The sequence below is a fragment of the Cherax quadricarinatus genome, chromosome 70, assembly GCF_038502225.1.
Source record: "Cherax quadricarinatus isolate ZL_2023a chromosome 70, ASM3850222v1, whole genome shotgun sequence".
Classification (NCBI taxonomy): Eukaryota; Metazoa; Arthropoda; class Malacostraca; order Decapoda; family Parastacidae; genus Cherax; species Cherax quadricarinatus.
Window position 1 is genome coordinate 21,675,319 of NC_091361.1, and position 21,297 is coordinate 21,696,615.

Genomic DNA, 21,297 nt, shown 5'->3' on the forward strand with positions numbered 1-21,297 from the left:
CATTGAAGTGCCTTCCCTGTTATCCCTGCTTGGTCCTCCAGTTTTTGCACCAATCTCTTGTGTGGAACTGTGTCAAACGCCTTCTTGCAGTCCAAGAAAATGCAATCCACCCACCCCTCTCTCTCTTGTCTTACTGCTGTCACCCTGTCATAGAACTCCAGTAGGTTTGTGACACAGGATTTCCCGTCCCTGAAACCATGTTGGCTGCTGTTGATGAGATCATTCCTTTCTAGGTGTTCCACCACTCTTCTCCTGATAATCTTCTCCATGATTTTGCATACTATACATGTCAGTGACACTGGTCTGTAGTTTAATGCTTCATGTCTGTCTCCTTTTTTAAAGATTGGGACTACATTTGCTGTCTTCCATGCCTCAGGCAATCTCCCTGTTTCGATAGATGTATTGAATATTGTTGTTAGGGGTACACATAGCGCCTCTGCTCCCTCTCTCAATACCCATGGGGAGATGTTATCTGGCCCCATTGCCTTTGAGGTATCTAGCTCACTCAGAAGCCTCTTCACTTCTTCCTCGGTTGTGTGCACTGTGTCCAGCACTTGGTGGTGTGCCCCACCTCTCCGTCTTTCTGGAGTCCCTTCTGTCTCCTCTGTGAACACTTCTTTGAATCTCTTGTTGAGTTCTTCACATACTTCACGGTCATTTCTTGTTGTCTCTCCTCCTTCCTTCCTTAGCCTGATTACCTGGTCCTTGACTGTTGTTTTCCTCCTGATGTGGCTGTACAACAGTTTCGGGTCAGATTTGGCTTTCGCTGCTATGTCATTTTCATATTGTCTTTGGGCCTCCCTTCTTATCTGTGCATATTCGTTTCTGGCTCTACGACTGTTCTCCTTATTCTCCTGGGTCCTTTGCCTTCTATATTTCTTCCATTCCCTAGCACACTTGGTTTTTGCCTCCCTGCACCTTTGGGTAAACCATGGGCTCATCCTGGCTTTTTCATTAATCCTGTTACCCTTGGGTACAAACCTCTCCTCAGCCTCCTTGCATTTTGTTGCTACATATTCCATCATCTCATTAACTGGCTTCCCTGCCAGTTCTCTGTCCCACTGAACCCCGTTCAGGTAGTTCCTCATTCCTGTGTAGTCCCCTTTCTTGTAGTTTGGCTTCATTCGTCCTGGCCTTCCTGCTTCTCCCTCCACTTGTAGCTCTACTGTGTATTCGAAGCTTAAAACCACATGGTCACTGGTCCCAAGGGGTCTTTCATATGTGATGTCCTCGATATCTGCACTACTCAAGGTGAATACTAAGTCCAGCCTTGCTGGTTCATCCTCTCCTCTCTCTTGTAGTGTCCCTTACGTGTTGGCACATGAAGTTTTCCAGTACCACCTCCATCATCTTAGCCCTCCATGTATCTTGGCCCCCATGTGGGTCCAAGTTCTCCCAATCGATCTCCTTGTGGTTAAAGTCACCCATGATCAGGAGCTTTGCCCTGCATGCATGAGCTCTTCTGGCCACTCTAGCCAGTGTGTCAACCATCGCTCTATTGCTCTCGTCGTACTCTTGCCTTGGCCTCCTGCTGTTCTGTGGTGGGTTATACATCACTGCTATTACCACCTTGGGACCTCCAGAGTGAAGTGTTCCCACTATGTAATCACTTTCTTCTCCGCTGTCTCCTCTCTCCAGCTCATCAAAATTCCAGCGATTTTTGATCAGCAACGCCACGTGTGTGTGTGTGTGTGTGTGTGTGTGTGTGTGGTGTGTGTGACTCAACAATCAATATTTGCACCAATAACTCATTACAGTTGTGACCGGGTGTGGAAGTGTGAATTGCTCATTACTCTATAATTTGTTCATGATTGTAGCCAAAGTATAAACGTAAGTAACCATTCTACAGAATTCATTACCTTTGTAACTTGTGAGCTCATTACCTTTGTACCTAGTTCAGCTATCAAAACTTTGGGGGCCCAGTCCCTGGACCCATTACGTACCTCTGTAATCTGTAAATACCTTTGTAACTTGTCATGATTGTGACAAGACTTACCTGGAGTTCATTACCTTTGTAAATTGTGAGTTCATTACCTTTGTAAATTGTGAGTTCATTACCTTTGTAAATTGTGAGTTCATTACCTTTGTAAATTGTGAGTTCATTACCTTTGTAAATTGTGAGTTCATTACCTCTGTAACTTGCTCAGCTATCAAAACTTTGGAGTCCAGTCCCTGGACCAATTATGTACCTCTGTAATCTTTTGACTACCGCCCACAGGATGGGTATGGGGTGCATAATAAACATATTAAACTAACTAAAAACCACCCCCCCTGTTCCCTCTGTCTTTCCTCAGGATTTGGTATCCCGTTGGAAAGATGGCATCTGTTATCATACCTGTAAGCTTGGTTTCTGTGAGAGCTATGATGTCCAGTGATGCTTTTTTGACTCGTGTGTGTGTGTGTGTGTGTGTGTGTGTGTGTGTGTGTGTGTGTGTGTGTGTGTGTGTGTGTGTGTGTGTGTGTGTGTGTGTGTATGTGTATGTGTGTGTGTGTGTGTGTGTGTGTGTGTGTGCTCACCTACTCACCTAGTTGAGGTTGCGGGGGTCGAGTCCGAGCTCCTGGCCCCGCCTCTTCACTGATCGCTACTAGGTCACTCTCCCTGAGCCGTGAGCTTTATCATACCTCTGCTTAAAGCTATGTATGGATCCTGCCTCCACTACATCGCTTCCCAAACTATTCCACTTACTGACTACTCTGTGGCTGAAGAAATACTTCCTAACATCCCTGTGATTCATCTGTGTCTTCAGCTTCCAACTGTGTGTGTGTGTGTGTGTGTGTGTGTGTGTGTGTGTGTGTGTGTGTGTGTGTGTGTGTGTGTGTGTGTGTGAGTACCTAATCGTACCACCTAATTGTGGTTTGCTAGGTCTGTGTTCTCAGCTTGTCTCGTTAGGTATTCCTGGATTATAATTGGTTCAGCCTGAATACCACAAGGTTATGATTGGTTAAACCATACCACTGGCAGGATTGAACCCGCGGTCAGAGAGTTATGATTGGTTATTGTCTCTCAGAGGTGAGGAACTTGTTAGTGTCGGTGTGTGTTGTTCCTGCTTGTTGTGTGTGTCTGGCGTCCCTACTGCCCTTCCTACTGCTGTCTCCTACGCTGTTTCTCGCTTCTGAAGTTTTCCTAGAAGTTCTTGACTCCTCCTATATCCTTGACGTCTTGCAGATTTAAGGAAGCTGAGGTATACAAAGCTTATAGTTAATCTGTTAACCTGACTCACTAATATAGCTCTCTCTTATATTAGTCTTTAAGGAAGCTACAAAACATGAGTATGAATATATACTGCGATACCTTTCTATGTTACTGACCTAAATAAACAAGCAAGGTATCATGTACCTAGGTACATGTAACACTAGTGTACATAGGGAGGAGAGACGGAACTAATACTCTTCAAAAGCTCTTGCACTTTCGTGTACACAGGTACGTGAAGCACAAACAGCAGTATCCTTCCAAAGCTCAAGTGTTCTCGTTTATCTAGGTACATGATATACGATTTATAATACTCTTCTAAAGCTCTTGTACTTATATACATATGCATTATAACACTTGTACTCGCTGCTCCACTTATTTCCAAAATACTTCATTCTTGTACAAAAGACTGTTGTTGCAAGGCAGACAAGATTTCCACCCCAAAAAAATTAAGTACAAAGATCGATCGCTAACGCATTCACCTCACACACTGAGGGCCGGGGTTGGAATCTCGGGTACGGCTAGAATACATTAGGACGTTCTTCCATAAGATACCTGCTGTCCCTCTTCACCCATCAGTTTAAAATGGGCATCTGGATGTTAGTGGACTGGTGTGGGTCGCATCCCGGGACAAAACTAACCCCATTTTCAGGAAATGCCCAGCATAACAAGTGGCTTTCTATAAAATATGAAACGTTTCGCCTACACAGTAGGCTTCTTCAGTCGAGTACATAAAAGTTGATAGAAGCAGAAGAAGCCTACTGTGTAGGTGAAACGTTTCATAATAAAGATACCTAACTGTTGCATATGTGTCTTACCTAACAACCTGTCGGTATTTTATACCATTTTAATGTTCAATCTGTCAGACACTGCAACACAAGGGTATCTTGGTACAGACCTGCAATCAACTTCGACAACTTCCACTAGTGAGAGCGGCTGGATTTGAGAGGGACCTGACCTCTCAACATCTGAGTTCTTACCTCTCCTAGTGGCCTACGTCTCACCTCTTGGCGCTATATAAGCTCCATCCTGTCACTTCATCTCCATATTGTTTCATACTATGGAACAATGCTCTTCTCCAGACTGAGGGACTGACCACCTCAAAACTTTAAGGGTGATGGACTGATTACATCGTCTTCAAGTATCTTCTGCTTCTATCAACTTTTATGTACTCGACTGAAGAAGCCTACTGTGTAGGCGAAACGTTTCATAATAAAGATACCTAACTGTTGCATATGTGTCTTACCTAACAACTGGGCGTGTTTCCTTACACCGGTTGTCTATGTTCATCCATCAGTAAAATAGGTACCTGGGTGTTAGTGGACTGGTGTGGGTCGCATCCTGGGACAAAACTGACCAAATCTGCCAGAAATGCTGAGCATAACAAGTGACTTTGTATACGGTAATATGTCGTTGATGTCAGCTAGGACTGTACCTTGTACATGTACTGCTAGAAATATAGATATTATGATTAGACCAGGTAGAACAGATTTTATTATCAAGGGGGAAGCGCTAAACCCGTAGGATTATACAGCGCCTGTGAGGGGGGGGGGATGTGGAAGGTATTCAGGCTTAATCCAGGGAACTGGAGCACAGATCCAATTCCCAAATCAAGATCGTAATAAAGTTGGTAGAATTACCGACAATATGTAAAGTAAAAGGACACAAGTGCAACTAATGTGACATTTATTGTGGCAACGTTTCGCTCTCCAGGAGCTTTATCAAGCCATTACAAACAATACATGGACACAGAGGGTATATAAAGGCTCAGAGTGAGGTGAATACTAGTGAGGTACCATTTCGATGTTCACTAGTGGTAGTAGTAGTAGTAATTGCTTTTGTCACTACCACTACTACTACTACTACTACCACTAGTGAACATCGAAATGGTACCTCACTAGTATTCACCTCACTCTGAGCCTTTATATACCCTCTGTGTCCATGTATTGTTTGTAATGGCTTGATAAAGCTCCTGGAGAGCGAAACGTTGCCACAATAAATGTCACATTAGTTGCACTTGTGTCCTTTTACTTTCCAAATCAAGATCACCGCATCAAGGAACCTTCCTTGAGGGGGGGAGGGGTAGCGCCTGGGAAATGGAAGGCACTCAAGCTTGTTTAAAGGAAGGGCAGAGACCCCAGTTCCTTGGATGAAGAGCCCCTCAGCGGCACCAAGGAACCTTTCTTGAGGGGATAAATATTTGTTGAAACATCATCAGCAGTGAGGCCAGACTGACAATGGCCGCCTCCACCACACTACTCTCCACGCCTTAAATATCATAACAATGAAATAATGACACAAAATGTAGTCAAGCCGCGCGAGCCAACACCACGAATGATTATGATCATGAAATACAATGGAAGAGAAGGTTGTATCGTGCTAAAAACTGAGTAATAACTGACCTCTGCCTCTCATCACGCTGGTGACAATGTCGTCTGCTGCTGGAAGCTGCGGCGGCGGTGATGACCCAGGACTGACACTATAACTTCCGGCTTCCCACATTCATATCATCACTTTATTATACTTCTCCAAGCCTATATTAAAATGTAAGTAATCCAACTTAAAATATAATTAAAACTGCTTATTCGGTTTATCTAACATTGAATATGACTTGGTATTTGCTAGTGTATTTAGAACTGGCTTCATCCGTGATGTTGGTGCTTCTGATATCTAAGAAAACGAGAAATACTCGAATCAATAAATTTAACATAAACTAATCAAACTAGATTATCTTGAGTTATTGCAGATTTTTATTCTCATTATTAACCGGATAATTAGTAACCCATGATAATACTGAAACATCGGTCAGAATGACTTACTTCTATCGTAGTCCTAACGTCCCTTAGCCCAAGATGATACCTAAACTGGTACCAAGTTATTGTTTAATTTTAATGGTTAACCCGAGGTTAAATATACGTAACGTAAAAAAAAATATTTTGTTCTTCCTTTTGTCCGGGGTATTGAACAACTTTCCAGAAAAAAATTGAGCATCTTGAACAGATCCTGACAAGTTTAATAAATATATGTAATCAGGATGATGCTCTTGAGTATGGTGATGATGTCAAAAGTGCAGCAATCTCCGTTCAGCTTCCAGCAATTTGTGAGAAAGAAGCCCATAACTCTTGCCTTCAAGACTTGCCTTATAACTGGCTGCCAAAATGCCGAAAAATGCTTAAAAATAAAGGTCCTGAAGATAAAGACGTACAAACTATGCTATTTGCTCTTAAGTATCTGCAAACTGTAGTCAAAGCATAATAGTTTTACCATCTTATGAGCAAGAGATTGTAATAACTCACTACAATGGACACATTACAAATCTTTTCATGGAACATTGCTTCCATCAGGAAGCGGTTGCCTGACTTACATCATATTAGTGCAACCAAGAATATTGATGTCATCTGTTTGCAGGAATGTAGATTGAAAGATGGAGCACCTCCACCAAACTTGCCTGGATATGCAGCTTATAACCTAAGGTCAACCAATTGTTGTGTGATGTATGTCAGAAAGAGCTTGCCACATTCACTCCTTTCCTTGCAGAGTCGAGTTAACATGCAGTATCATGGTGTCAAAGTATATGCAGGCGATTTTTCCATAAACATTTTTAATCTCTATGCCCCAGCGAACCAGCTTCGACCTGATGCTTTACCAGATCGCATCAATAGTGAACCTACCATCATTCTTGGAGATTTTAATGCCAGACATAAGAATATTGGTGGGTCTATAACAAACACCAATGGAACTAAACTAGTGAGATTGCTAAATGAGCATGATAATGTTCGAATTGTGGGCACTACTGAGCCTACTCACATATATGGTGGCATACTAGATCTGTGTCTTGGATTTTTTTTTTTTTTATATTTTATTTAAAACATCATAAATACAAGGCTGCTTAAAAATTAAATAGCATCACCATACATAATCCATAGAGTACAACGAGGTACACACCATAAATACCAATCTTTAACTAATACGTATAGATATATACGACAAACACACCATAAAATGCATACGTACGTTTCACTAAACACACACAATACCAAAAGATATAACTGCGTAACAAATATAACACTGGTGGAAACACCACTTAACCCATTATAACCCACATGCACATCATACAAACATGTTACATTGATGTTTAAACAATAGTTTATGTAATTTGCATACAAAATATAAAATTGTTTATAGAAATTCCAACTTAGACACAAATTCAATGATTTACTCTAACACAAATTCATTAACATAATAAATATTATATAAATTGACGATCATATTAATCATCAGCAATTTCCATCCATTCCATAAGTGTTCAATCTTGATACCTAAGAACTACGTTTGAATCACAAACAAAAATCATAATGTTGCTACATATTTATAGGATACAATTGGATAACTCAGGGTAATGTACACGTATTATATCCCTTTAATACTTTGGTGACTCACAGACTAATTGAACAGTAACAGGGAAGGGATAAAACATGCATATATACACATACATATACATACATATGCATATATATATATATATATACATATATATATATATATATATATACATATATATATATATATATATATATATATATATACATATATATATACACATATATACACATATACATACATATATACATACACACACATACACATACACACATATACATATACACATATATATGCACGTTCATATGCCCAAATATCTGAACCTCCATAACACAGTCAAAAACAAAACTAAGAAAACTAGTGACTCAAGAATACAACGAGTCTTTACACAAAGGAAGCATCAAAAATATAACAAATATATAAAGGCACCCCAGTCATTTTGTACACAAAAGGTACAAAAAGTAACCCTAATCCCTGAATCTACAACCACACATCCATAACAACTAAAAAACATTCATGCCCAAACTCATATTCACGCAACTCACATCCTTCCCCCCAAGAGACGAGCCAGCTATTGCCCACTGACCTACACGACAACTTATTCGGCATGCCCGTATATTTATCACAGATTCACAAGGGTTTCAAGAGTGAGCCTTTTATAACCGTCCGAAAAACCCTTATCCCACCTCCTCCCATACAATTCCCTATTCCTACACATTGTACGATAAAACGTTATTGCAAGGACACGCCTTCTTACCTCACTGACCCCTTTTCCCCGCATTACCCACGAAATATAAATGTAATCCACGATAATATAATCTAAAGCCCGTTCAACGTCCTGGTCTAATCCACCGATGTCGAGACTTAACGCACGCAGGACCTGCACTCCTCTGCCTCCCACCCTCTGTACCACCCTACCCAACCAACTCCTGACATCTTCTAAACCTTCGCAAAAATAGACAACGTGAAAAGCCGTGTCTTCCCCACCACAAAACCCACACCCGCCTCCCACCACGACTCTTCTGGATCGTAGTATTGCCCCTGACGGCAATATACCATGTAAAAAACGAAACATGACTTCACGCACCCTAGGCCGTAATTTCAACTTGCTAAATCGGAGCCATATATTTTCCCACGAGTACATGGGGAACAAACCTTCTACTGGAGCTGCGCACGTGCCCCCTAGTAACCTACTTAAAACCCTTATGCGAATGTTCCTCCGTTCCTTTACCATCAACAAAGCTCGTAGTACAATCTCACATTCCCTTAACTCCATTCCCCTATACCACTTTTTCACCCTCGTATATACTTGGTCTATATTTCCCGCCATCACACCCACACGCCAAACCTCCCACTTTAGAAAAACACATTTCACCCTACGCTTTAAGTCCAACAATCCTAAACCTCCTCGACGTACAGGTAACATAACAACCTCACGTTTTAACCAATCACACCTCGATCCCCACAGAAAGGTAAATACTCTTCTCAATATTCCATTGATCGCTGTTCCTGTAATTGGGAATACAGCCGCAACGTGCCACACCTTACTATACAATAAAACGTTAACAACAATCACACGTTGGGCCAGAGTGAGATGTTGGGGCCTCAAAACACCCAGACGACCAATGACCTTTTCCAACGTCCTTACTGAATTTTCCTCCCGCGCCACATCCAAATCGTCTCTATAAATAATACCGCAAATCTTTAATGACATCGCAGTTGTGTTAACCACGTTACAGCTCTCCATTCCACCCCCTTTCCAGGTACCCAACCCCATGATCATCGACTTTTCACTATTTACCTTCATACCCGTGGCACGTTCAAACACACGCACAACATCTTCCAACCCTTTCATAGACATTCGTTCACACACCAAAACAGTCGTATCATCCACATAACCTATTAATGCCGGCCAACAAACCCCTTCCCCTACCCCACCCCCACCCCGGGAACTAACTGTGCTCTCAACCATCCTGTAAAAGGGATCCTGAAAACATGCAAATAAGATCTGTGACATAGGGCACCCTTGTCTTAAACCTCTACCCATCTCAAAGTCCGTCCCCATACACCCATTTATTTGTACCCTCATCCTTGCCCCCTTATACAGAGTGTTTACCCACCCAACTATTTCTTCTCCATAACCCTGTCTCCGAAGAATACTCTGCAGTGCACCTCTTTCCACTCTATCATAGGCGGCTCGCCAGTCCAAGGCCAGTAAAGCCGCCCCCTCCCCTCCCCCCTTTGACTCCACAAAACTTCTTATAAGCCCGTGACCTTCTAACATCGACCTGCCCGGCAACCCATACTGCGATGGCGAAACGACCCTCCCCACCACGCATTTTACCCTATTACCCAAAATTTTTGCGAAAACCTTATAGTCTGCACAGAGCAACGATATCGCCCTATACTTCCCAAGGTTTGGCTGCCCTTTGCCTTTCGGGACCAACACCACAACTGCCGTATTCTGCTTATCCCCTAACGTACCCTTCTCCTTCATACAATTTAATAATCTTATCATGAACTTCCCAATCAACTCCCAATGCTGCAAATAAAATTCCACCGGTAAACCATCAATACCCGGGGACTTACCCTTCCTCATTCCGTGTAAAGCAATTTCAATTTCCTCCTCAGTAATAACCCCACCCAATGCCTTCCTATCACTGTGACCCAAAATGCACTCAGCATACGTGCACACCTTACTTAATTCCACTTCATCCACGCCACTACTAGTCCAGTGTTTTTTATACCATGTATCCGCATATGCACTCATAGCTTTTGTGTTTCGTATCACTTGACCTGCTCTATGGATTCCCATCGTCTCGTTTACCTCCAAGCTCGGGATTGCCGTGAGCGCCTGCTTTTGCTTTTGTTGTCTCAACACACACGCGGATGGCCTATCTCCCCACAAAACTTCTTCTAATCCTGCTTGCACCCTCACCGCTTGAAACCGCTCATTATGCAACGTTCGCAAGCTCTCTTTTATGTCTACAATCTCGTCCATGGGGTAAACACCACTAACCGATCCCTGCCCATAACAACTTCGTAATCGATCCTCTAAATAATTCGCTAGCCCATATTTTAAAGTGTTTATACGCCTACCCTCCCTCACATAAAAGGACTTTATCCTTTCCTTTGCCACCGAGTCCCACCACGTTACAATGTCTTCCACCTCCTGAGCTTCCCTTGAAAGCTCATTCCACAGCATAGAAAAACCCTCCAACCCTTCCTCATCACTTAACACACTAATATTTAATTTCCAATAATTCCTATAAATTTCGGCCATTTCCTCCCACCCTACCTCCACTACAACTGCCCTATGATCTGACAAGACCGTCTCCACCGTATTAAAAGACTTTACAACTACTCCCTGCGAAATATACACTCTGTCTAACCTTGCAGCATATCCCCTTCTGATAAAAGTATGTTCTGTTTCCCACACCCCTCCCCCAAACACATCTCTTAACTTAACATCCCTCAACAAATCTCTGAGAGGTGCAGACACATGCCCAGCCCCTTTGGGTTCGACGTCAGCCGCCCTTATGACACAGTTCCAGTCACCCCCCACTATCGCTACTTCCGGAAGACCACGCAAAAAATAAACAAGGTCCTCACACACAAAATCCGTTCGAACCTTCGTGTCATTCTCCGCAGGGGCATAGACACTTACCAAGGATACACGCTTTCCCATCCAAGTCCCATCCACTCGCAACACCCTCCCCCCACCCCCCTCACATCTCTGCAACACAAACGGGCTCGTCTCTTTTATTAAAAGACCCACACCACCTTTCAAACGACTAGTTGGCAGGGTCAGTACTGTATAACCTGCAACCTGCAACACTTCTCCTTCTTTGAAATTGTGTTCTTGAAGGAAGAGAACATCAATTCTATGTTTGCTAAGAAAACTACTCAACCAATCTCTCTTTAATCTAGTACACAAACCGTTAACATTAGCAGTCATACACCTAAGGCCTGTTATATTTTCCACCCTTTCCTCTTCTCCTCCCGTGGTTCACCACTTGATTTGTTACGTCTATGTGTCTTCTTTACAGTACCTTCCCATTCGCCTCCCTTCTTGCGATGGCGTCCCTCATGACCCCCCCCCTCCCCACCCCTCCCCTCACCCATCCTCTCAGTTTTTTTCCCAGTCCTCTGTGCCGGCGTCAGTACGTCATCCGAATCTGACGTAGCTGCCCGTTTCCTGGTAACGTTCTCATCCTCCATGTCAAGATCCGAGGAAGCCTCACGGTGTACCTCAACATCCACCTCACAATGAGGTATGAAGTCTCCCGATGTCCCAGTCTCGTCGTCCTTCTGCGGAGTCTCGTATTGTTGACAATCCGGACTCAGAAAGTCTCCAGCTACGTCTTCCGAAGACGGAGCTTCCACCACTTGCGGTGACAAGGTCCTTAAGACTTCGTCTAAATCCTCACCGACATTCGTCTCTCGACCAATACTCAACACGTCATGCTGGGGTACCAATCCAGTAGATGGTATCGGCAACGACTCAGGTGCAGGCAGCTGAGGGAAGGACTCACTCTCATTTCGAAAAGCCTGTTCCACCATCTCACTCCACAAACGACCACGCCCTTCCTCTGACGAACGATGCTCACCTTCATCAGGTGTGACTGGGGCTACGTCTTCTTGCACAGGTTTGGTCACGCGTCTGTTCTTTTCACATGCCGCCGCTATGTGGTCATACTCTCCACAAATGCGACACGTACGCCGCTGTCCAGGATATAAAACCATTACCTGTGTCCTAAAATCTTGAAGATACACATATGACGGTATGGGTTGGCGCAACGTCATCTTAAGGCTGAATGTACCTTCCGGCATACCTGTGTAGGCACCCATTATCCACTTACCCTGCTGGGCAGAATGCACAGTTCCATATTTCTCAAATACGTTTCTGATGTCAGCTTCGTTTGCCTCGAAGGGGACATTCCTCAATTTTATCCAGGTATAATATCGAGACACGTCCACCAGTCTCACACGCACAGCAGGAGTAACGTCAAAACACACATCTTGAAAGCGCGTAACCACCGATTCATAAACTGTCGCAGCAAGCAGTTTCACAAATACTCTATGCGCTCCGTTCAGCGCTACCCCATACAATTCACTATCTTGTATGCCGTATGTCTCCCTGATTATCTTGGGTAAGAGTATTTGAGCTGAACTAGGTGTAATCGCACCTCGAAGCAGTTCAATACCAATAGTGTTAACGCGTCTGCGATAACAAACCGCCATCTCAACACCAGTAATTTCCCAGCGGTGTCAACAGAGACACAACACCACCTCCTCGTACCACTGCTGTCAGGTTACTGAGGAGCGTCAGGCAAGGGGGTCTACACAGCCCAAGAGCGATGCAGACAATGTCTTGGATTTAATACATCATATACGATGCATGACTCTGTCATAGTTGATGATCTTCTATCTGATCACTTCCCAAGACTAACAACTGTCAATCTTGATCACATCTCCAGCAATCAAGGAGCTAAATACAGAAGGAGGAAACTTATTCTCAAACCAGAACACAGAGACAACTTTATTAACCTCTTGGATCAATGGTATAAGAATTACGAGCCCATTGGCACACAAAAATTTAATGATGATTTAATTACCACTATTGAGAGTGTTCTCACAGATCAAGTGGGCAGGAATAGGAAACAAAAACCCTCCACTATAAATAACAATAAAAACCAATGTAAATACTATAATGATCCACAGCTGCGCAATCTAACACATGCAGCTAGGAGGATTGGTAAAGCATACCGTGAATGTAGAACCCCAGACCTGCTCAGAACGTTCCAAGCTGCACTAACAAATGCAAGGAATAGAAAGGAAGAACTTAGGCAACAGGAATGGGAACAGTTTGTTAGTGGATTAAATGGGTCCACCCCTTTGAGTTTGGCTTGGAAAGGTATAAATAAAATAACCAGGAAAAAGACTGGTAATGTTGCTCATCCCTTTCCTCTTGAAAAAGCAAATGACCTCATAAATGACTGGTCCAAAACATCCAGGCATGAAAGCCTTCCATCTCATATTAGAAAAAATTTAGACAGTACTTCTGAAGAAATGTTGAAACTGATTAATTTTATGAGCCAAAATATTGATGAGAGTGATTGCCTCTTTACCGAGTATGAATTAGATAATGCATTAACCAAAGGTCGATCAACTGCTCCTGGAGAGGATGGTATAACCTATGATATTCTCAGAACTCTAAGGCACGTGCCTGATAACCCTTTGTTGGCACTGTATAATCTCAGTTACATTGAGGGCGTTCTTCCTACTTCCTGGACCAATAGTCTCATTGTGCCTATCCCTAAGCCCCAACAGCCTGATACATTTAGGCCGATCTCCTTAACTAGTTGTCTTTGTAAAACTTTTGAAAGAATGATACTTAACAGACTGTACTACAGAATCAGACACCAACTTTCCCCCTACCTCTATGGGTTCATGAAAGGTAAAAGTGTGCAGAACTGTATTTCCACCTTTCTCACTGCACACACCTCTACTAGTTTTACCACTTTTCTTGATCTAAAATCTGCATTTGATATTGCGAACAGAACCGTTATACTACATGAACTAGGCAAAATGAATATTGGTGGTAGCTTACTCTGCTGGATAATAGGATACCTGTCAAATAGAGTATCCTCTGTCCTTTACCAAGGCTTCAGAAGTGATTCTAAAGAAATGTCTTTAGGTACACCGCAGGGAGGAGTTCTTAGTCCCATGCTATTTAATATTCTGATTAATGCTCTCCTAAATGCTCTACCTGCCTCACCTAAACATATAGCTATAAGCTATGCTGATGATATCATGATCCATACAACAGGGCATAAGAAGATGAATACCATTCTTAATGAAGTTCAAGCAACTTGTAATCGACTAGGCCTCATAATATCTTCCTCTAAAACTAAGATATTAACAAGCAAACGACATCCCCCACCCATCTATTTGCAGGGTGAAATCATTAGCTACGTTAAAACTTACAGATATCTTGGTGTAGATGTACCCTTTAACAAATCCACTATACCACAACTAAACAAGAAATGTAAAGCTAGGATAAATGCTCTCAAAGCTGTTGCTGGCTACAATCCCAACTATGGTGCAAATGTGAGAATCGTGAGAATGATGTACATAGCCTATGTTAGGTCCTTAATTGATTATGCTGCTCCCATGTTGATATTAGCTAGAGAAAGTTCTCTCCGACCCTTGGAGTTAATGCAAAATGAAGCTCTCAGGATTATTTTTGGCTCTCCCAGATCTACAAAAGTTCTTAACATGAGGAAGGAGCTTGGTATTTCTAGTATCAGTGATAGGATTGTTGAAATTAACACTGTACTCGGTATTAGAATGTTGAGAAACGAACCAGACACTGTCACTGTGAATCTTACCAAGTGTCTAGAGGTAAATACACACAGATCTAAATGGATTGTGAAAACGTGCAATTGCATTAAGTTTTATAACCTGCATGAACTGTATCACTGTAGGCAACAAGAGCATTTCACCCCTCCATGGAAGATGTGTTCATTTAATATCACATACCTACAAGTCCCTCCCAAGAAGCTCATTGCTAGTAATCCCTTCCTTAAATCTCTTGTTAGAGCAACTGCTCAAGAAGAAATTTCTCGCCTAGCTGGTAGTAATAAGTTATCACAAGTTATGTACACTGATGGATCTAAACAGGAGTCTTCTGGCAGGGCTGCATCTGCTCTTGTTGCCATCTCCCTAGTTAAGAACGATAATAAATTTGTTGAGTTAGGCATAAGAATTAACAACTGGGCGTCTACACTGCAAACTGAATTGTTTGCAATCCTAATGGCGCTAAAGCTAACCTATGACACTGAGCTTGACTCTATCATCATTACTGATTCTATGTCATCATTGAAGGCTCTTGACTCATATAATGACTCCAACAACATGCTCATTGGAGAAGCCAGGTATAGATACTCAAAAATTAGGGACAAAGGAATTAATGTACAATTGCTATGGATCCCATCACACATTGGATTACTCCTTCATGATAAAGTTGATATGTTAGCCAAGAAGAGTACCCAGAAGGAGAATGTAGAATATAACTTTGGTATAACTGTGTCTAGCGTTAGGAATAATATTAGGAGAGAAATAATGAAAATGATTGTTATAGGAATGCAGTTAGAACCCTGATTAGATCTATAACCCACTATGATAACATGAACGTAGATAAGTATGTTTATGGAGCAACTTGCAATGTGAACACTGACTGATGTTGTAGTGGCCAGGCTTAGGCTTGGTTACAAGTACTTCTGGCAGTTTGGGAGACACACAGATGATGATCAAACTAAATGTAAATTATGTGATCAGGCATATGGTCACTCTCTTGAACACTATGTGCTTAATTGTCCACTTATTGAGGAATACAGAGACAGACAGTATAATAACCTATGTGACATGTCAAGATATCTTATTAATGAAAATAAGATACCAGATATACTAAGCAAATTTCCTAAATTTGCTTGTAACAGATAAGTGAACTATAGATATGTAGATATAAATCCATATGTATTCCTGTTAACCCTTTGGGGCCTAGTTCCTAGGCCTTTGTGTATCCATATGCTCTCGCACTACCATCCACAGGATGGATATGGGGTGCACAATAAACTAGCCACTTCGGTGGCAAAATCTAAATTTAAATGTGTAAAGCAGATCTAGCATTTTTATGATTGCATCATTAGTGCTTTTATTTTTCCTGAATCCAAATTGGGAGGGGTTGAGTATGTTTTGTGCCGTTATAAATGAATATAGTCTCCTGTGCACAAGTTTCTCAAAGATTTTGGATAGCAATGGTAAGTTTGATATTGGCCTATAGTTGTTTAAGTCTGTAAGGTGTTAGGTAAGACACATATGCAACAGTTAGGTATCTTTATTATGAAACGTTTCGCCTACACAGTAGGCTTCTTCAGTCAAGTACAGAAAAGTTGATAGAAGCAGAAGATACTTGAAGACGATTGTTGTGATAGAAACACAGGCCTTATCTCTAGGCTTTATTGAACATAGAATCTTCATAGTACTTCTGCAACAACAAAATATAATGACTAGTACATCTAATAATGGCTTCTACAGGGATGGTGATGTCTTGCATATGTCAAGAGAAAAGTTATAACTACAGGCCACATATTTAAACTCACCATGTAATCTGCATCGCTGATAAATGGATAAAGTAGGAGAGAATCACACACCATGTGTTGGTGCCCATGACACACACCAAACTGTTGTTGTTGTTAAGGGCCCCTAGAGGTGGTGCAGTATTATCCTGCTGCTGCTCCCCACAGGACCAGTATCACTACAACGATGTAATCAGTCCATCACCTCTTTTAGCCGCTCTGTTATTCTTTTCCGTCGCCTGTAAAGGGAGCGCCTGTCTCTTTCTATTTTACATCTACTCCTCCTTTTTCTTAGAGGAATAAGCCTTGTGCATACATCGAGTGCCACCGAGTTAATCTGTTCTAGGCATAAGTTGGGGTCTGTATTTCTTAGTATATCTTCCCAGCTTATATCGGTTAGGACTTGGTTTACTTGGTCCCACTTTATGTTTTTGTTATTGAAGTTGAATTTGGTGAATGCTCCCTCATGACTAGTCTCATTTTGTCGGTCTGGGGCTCCACGCATACATGTCTGAACCTCAATTATGTTGTGATCTGAGTATATTGTTTTTGATATGGTGACATTTCTTATCAGATCATCATTGTTAGTGAAGATGATTTCTTCTGCTCAAGAAGAAATTTTTCGCCTAGCTGGTAGTAATAAGTTATCACAAGTTATATACACTGATGGATCTAAACAGGAGTCTTCTGGCAGGGCTGCATCTGCTCTTGTTGCCACCTCCCTAGTTAAGAACGATAATAAATTTGTTGAGTTAGGCATAAGAATTAACAACTGGGCGTCTACACTGCAAACTGAATTGTTTGCAATCCTAATGGCGCTAAAGCTAACCTATGACACTGAGCTTGACTCTATCATCATTACTGATTCTATGTCATCATTGAAGGCTCTTGGCTCATATAATGACTCCAACAACATGCTCATTGGGGAAGCCAGGTATAGATACTCAAAAATTAGGGACAAAGGAATTAATGTACAATTGCTGTGGATCCCATCACACATTGGATTACTCCTTCATGATAAAGTTGATATGTTAGCCAAGAAGAGTATCCAGAAGGAGAACGTAGAATATAACTTTGGTATAACTGTGTCTAGCATTAGGAATAATATTAGGAGAGAAGTAAATAATGAAGATGATTGTTATAGGAATGCAGTTAGAAGCCTGAGTAGATCTATAACCCACTATGATAACATGAACGTAGATAAGTATGTTTATGGAGCAACTTGCAATGTGAACAGACTGACTGATGTTGTAGTGGCCAGGCTTAGGCTTGGTTACAAGTACTTCTGGCAGTTTGGGAGACACACAGATGATGATCAAACTAAATGTAAATTATGTGATCAGGCATATGGTCACTCTCTTGAACACTATGTGCTTAATTGTCCACTTATTGAGGAATACAGAGACAGACAGTATAATAACCTATGTGACATGTCAAGATATCTTATTAATGAAAATAAGATACCAGATATACTAAGCAAATTTCCTAAATTTGCTTGTAACAGATAAGTGAACTATAGATATGTAGATATAAATCCATATGTATTCCTGTTAGCCCTTTGGGGCCTAGTTCCTAGGCCTTTTGTGTATCCATATGCTCTCGCGCTACCGTCCACAGGATGGATATGGGGTGCACAATAAACTAGCCACTTCGGTGGCAAAATCTAATCTAGTGAAGATGAGGTCTAGTGTATTCTCCAGTCTAGTAGGCTCTATTATTTGCTGGTTTAAATTGAATTTTGTGCAGAGATTTAAAAGCTCGTGTGAGTGTGAGTTTTCATCAGAGCTACCTCCTGGTGTTATTACTGCAACAATATTTGCTATATTCCTCCATTTTAGGTGCCTTAAGTTGAAATTCCCCAGGAGCAAGATGTTGGGTGCAGGAGCTGGAAGATTTTCCAGACAGTGGTCAATTTTTAACAGCTGTTCCTGGAATTGCTGGGATGTTGCATCTGGAGGCTTGTATACTACAACAATGACTAGGTTTTGGTTCTCGACCTTTACTGCTAAAACTTCCACTACATCATTTGAGGCATTAAGCAGTTCTGTGCAAACAAGTGACTCTGCAATGTACAGGCCAACCCCCTTCCCCCATCTTTTGCCTGTTCACTCTGTCACATCTGTATAGGTTGTAACCTGGGATCCATATTTCGTTGTCCAAGTGATCCTTTATGTGGGTCTCAGTGAAAGCCGCGAACATTGCCTTTGCCTCTGCAAGCAGTCCACGGATGAAAGGTATTTTGTTGTTTGTTGCTGGCTTTAGACCCTGTATACTTGCAAAGAATTAGTTATTGTTGGTATGAGAAGTGTCTTGTTCATATTGTTGATGAAATTAGTTACAGGCTGATCATCTAGTATGCCAAGGTTGTTGTTGAAGTCTCCAGCTAAGAGAAGGTGGTGCTTATTCATTTGTCTGTTTGTTATTAGTGACTTTAATTTCTCACTGAAATTTGGGATGTTTGTGTGAGGTATCCGGTAAATGGCACCGATTGTTATAGGTGTCTTAAGATTTTTTACAGTAAAATTAGCAAAAATGTATTCCCCATATTCATCACTAAAGCAAGTGGTGCTAATACAAGATAATTGGTTAGAGTAATAGATTGCAATACCACCCCCAACTTGGTTTGGTCTGCAGTTGTGAATTGCTGTGTATCCTGGTAGAGGGTAGATATCTATTGTGTCCTGCTTAAGCCAGGTCTCAGTAAGAATAATGCAGGAGAAGGGTGTCTTTAGTGATTCAAGGAGTGCTAGGAGGTCATCATAGTGTTTGCTTAAGGACCTGATGTTGTAGTTAAGTACTGATAGACTTTTAGCATTCTTGTGATGCTGTGTAATAAAGGCAGTTACTTTCCAATAGGTTTTGAGTGTGTCAGATTATGGAGGTTTAGATCAGGGTCAACGTGATCAATCATCTTCTAGGTTTAAATTGTGGTTATTTATATCCTGAGTTGTGTGTTGAGTTCTAGTACTGATATCTGTAGTGGTGGGAAGTTTGGACAAGTATATAGCTAGAGTATTTTGGTCATATAGAGTATAGTCACTACCGCACATAATGAAGTTGATGTTGTCTATGTGTTGCGCTGGAATAAACTAAAGTACAACTCTGTAATTATTATTCTATTACGTGTAAACCACACAACACCCAAATTCTGTAAACTCAGCATTGTAATCCTTATAGAGAATAAACTTTGAATTTGAATTTAATGTCTTTGGGATCACTCGTCTCTTAACTGTGGTTTTACTCTTTGAAACCACCACCTTGCCTCTTCCTACCTCTACCTCTTCATCTTTTAGCTTGCTAGTTTGTCCGAGGCCTCGCACGCCTGCACCTTCGCGCCAATCACCTGCGAAGTTGAACCCATCTAAGCCCAATTCTTTTCGGTGTCTAGTTCTCGCCCCTTGTCTAATTCGCACACTAAGGTGGAGGTTTACCTCCCCTCTTCTCTTTCCCTACAAACTTCTTCCCTAGTCTCCCTCACTCTCCTGTTCCATCGCAGGCCTCTTCTGTTCCCGCCAGTACATCTCTCCAGGTTCATACTCCCCTCCCCTCTCAGACCTCTTTGGTTCCATCCAGTCTTCTTGATCAACACTTGCTCTACCTCACCTGTCTCGGAAGTCTTGGTATCAGCATCTTTCTTGTCCGCTGAAACACTTTATGCTATCTCCAACTATATTACGGAGACGAAACCCTCGATTGACACCTATGTGCCTTATTATGCCCCTTATTTTTTTCGCAACCTTTGCAGCAATCTTTTCCTTCACAGCATTCTGATTCCTTTGTTCATATGCTTTTCATTGCCTTCACACAGACTTCAGACTCTACTAGTCTGTAGATTTTATCGCTTCTCATTGTTAGCATACCTGTCTTTGTGAATAATTACTTATTTACAATGGGATATTCATGGCCTCGGGTAATCGGGGAGAGCTCCAGGTGTTGCTCTCCCAGGTTTCCCAATTTTTTTTTATATTTTATTTAAAACATAGAACAAATACAAGGAGGTATAAGAGTATAATAAAAAAAAGCATAATACTGGATATTAACAATAACCTCTAATACACAATCCCAATACAGAAAATAAACACTATACATAATGCCAATATTACAATCAGAAACACGACCCACAACATATCCTGCAAACCTCTCCTTTTACAAATAATTACTATTGCCAGTGCAGACACACAGCTGACACTTCCCCCCCCCCCTTAAAATATTTACATTCACCGTTCTATAAAACATGCAATTAATTATCCTAAAATTTAGGATCATACCCTGACCTCATCAAAAACTTAATGAGTATTTACCAAAAGTTGGTGATGCATGAACAACAAAACACAAAAATATGAAATTACAGACTAAAAACAGATATGAACATTACATTCCTATACACCCATACACCTTTATAAGTAGAAGAATATACACCAATAATATATAAATATCAATATTAATATAACAACCATGAAATTCAAGCTTTTATAACATTGTATAATGTGAAGTTCACGCTTTAAAATGTAATAAAATACACCACATACTACATTATCGGTAAAACACTAGGATGTATAAATATGTTAAAAGAATACAAGACCA

At 41.4% G+C, this 21,297-nt stretch overlaps 1 protein-coding gene across 6 annotated transcripts in view; it reads right to left on the reverse strand.

Annotated features, from left to right (window-relative positions):
- Positions 1-5,741, reverse strand: part of LOC138854804 (double-stranded RNA-specific editase B2-like) — a 189,721-nt gene extending 183,980 nt beyond the window's left edge. For 3 of the 6 annotated variants that reach the window (XM_070099943.1, XM_070099942.1, XM_070099941.1), the window contains exon 1: positions 5,593-5,740. In XM_070099943.1, the coding sequence (XP_069956044.1) occupies positions 5,593-5,692 (100 nt within the window). In that variant the 5' untranslated portion in view covers positions 5,693-5,740. Of the gene's footprint in view, positions 1-5,592 lie in introns of all 6 variants that reach the window. The other 3 variants (XM_070099945.1, XM_070099946.1, XM_070099944.1) reach the window with 3 other exon arrangements.
- Between the last annotated feature and the right edge of the window lie 15,556 nt (positions 5,742-21,297).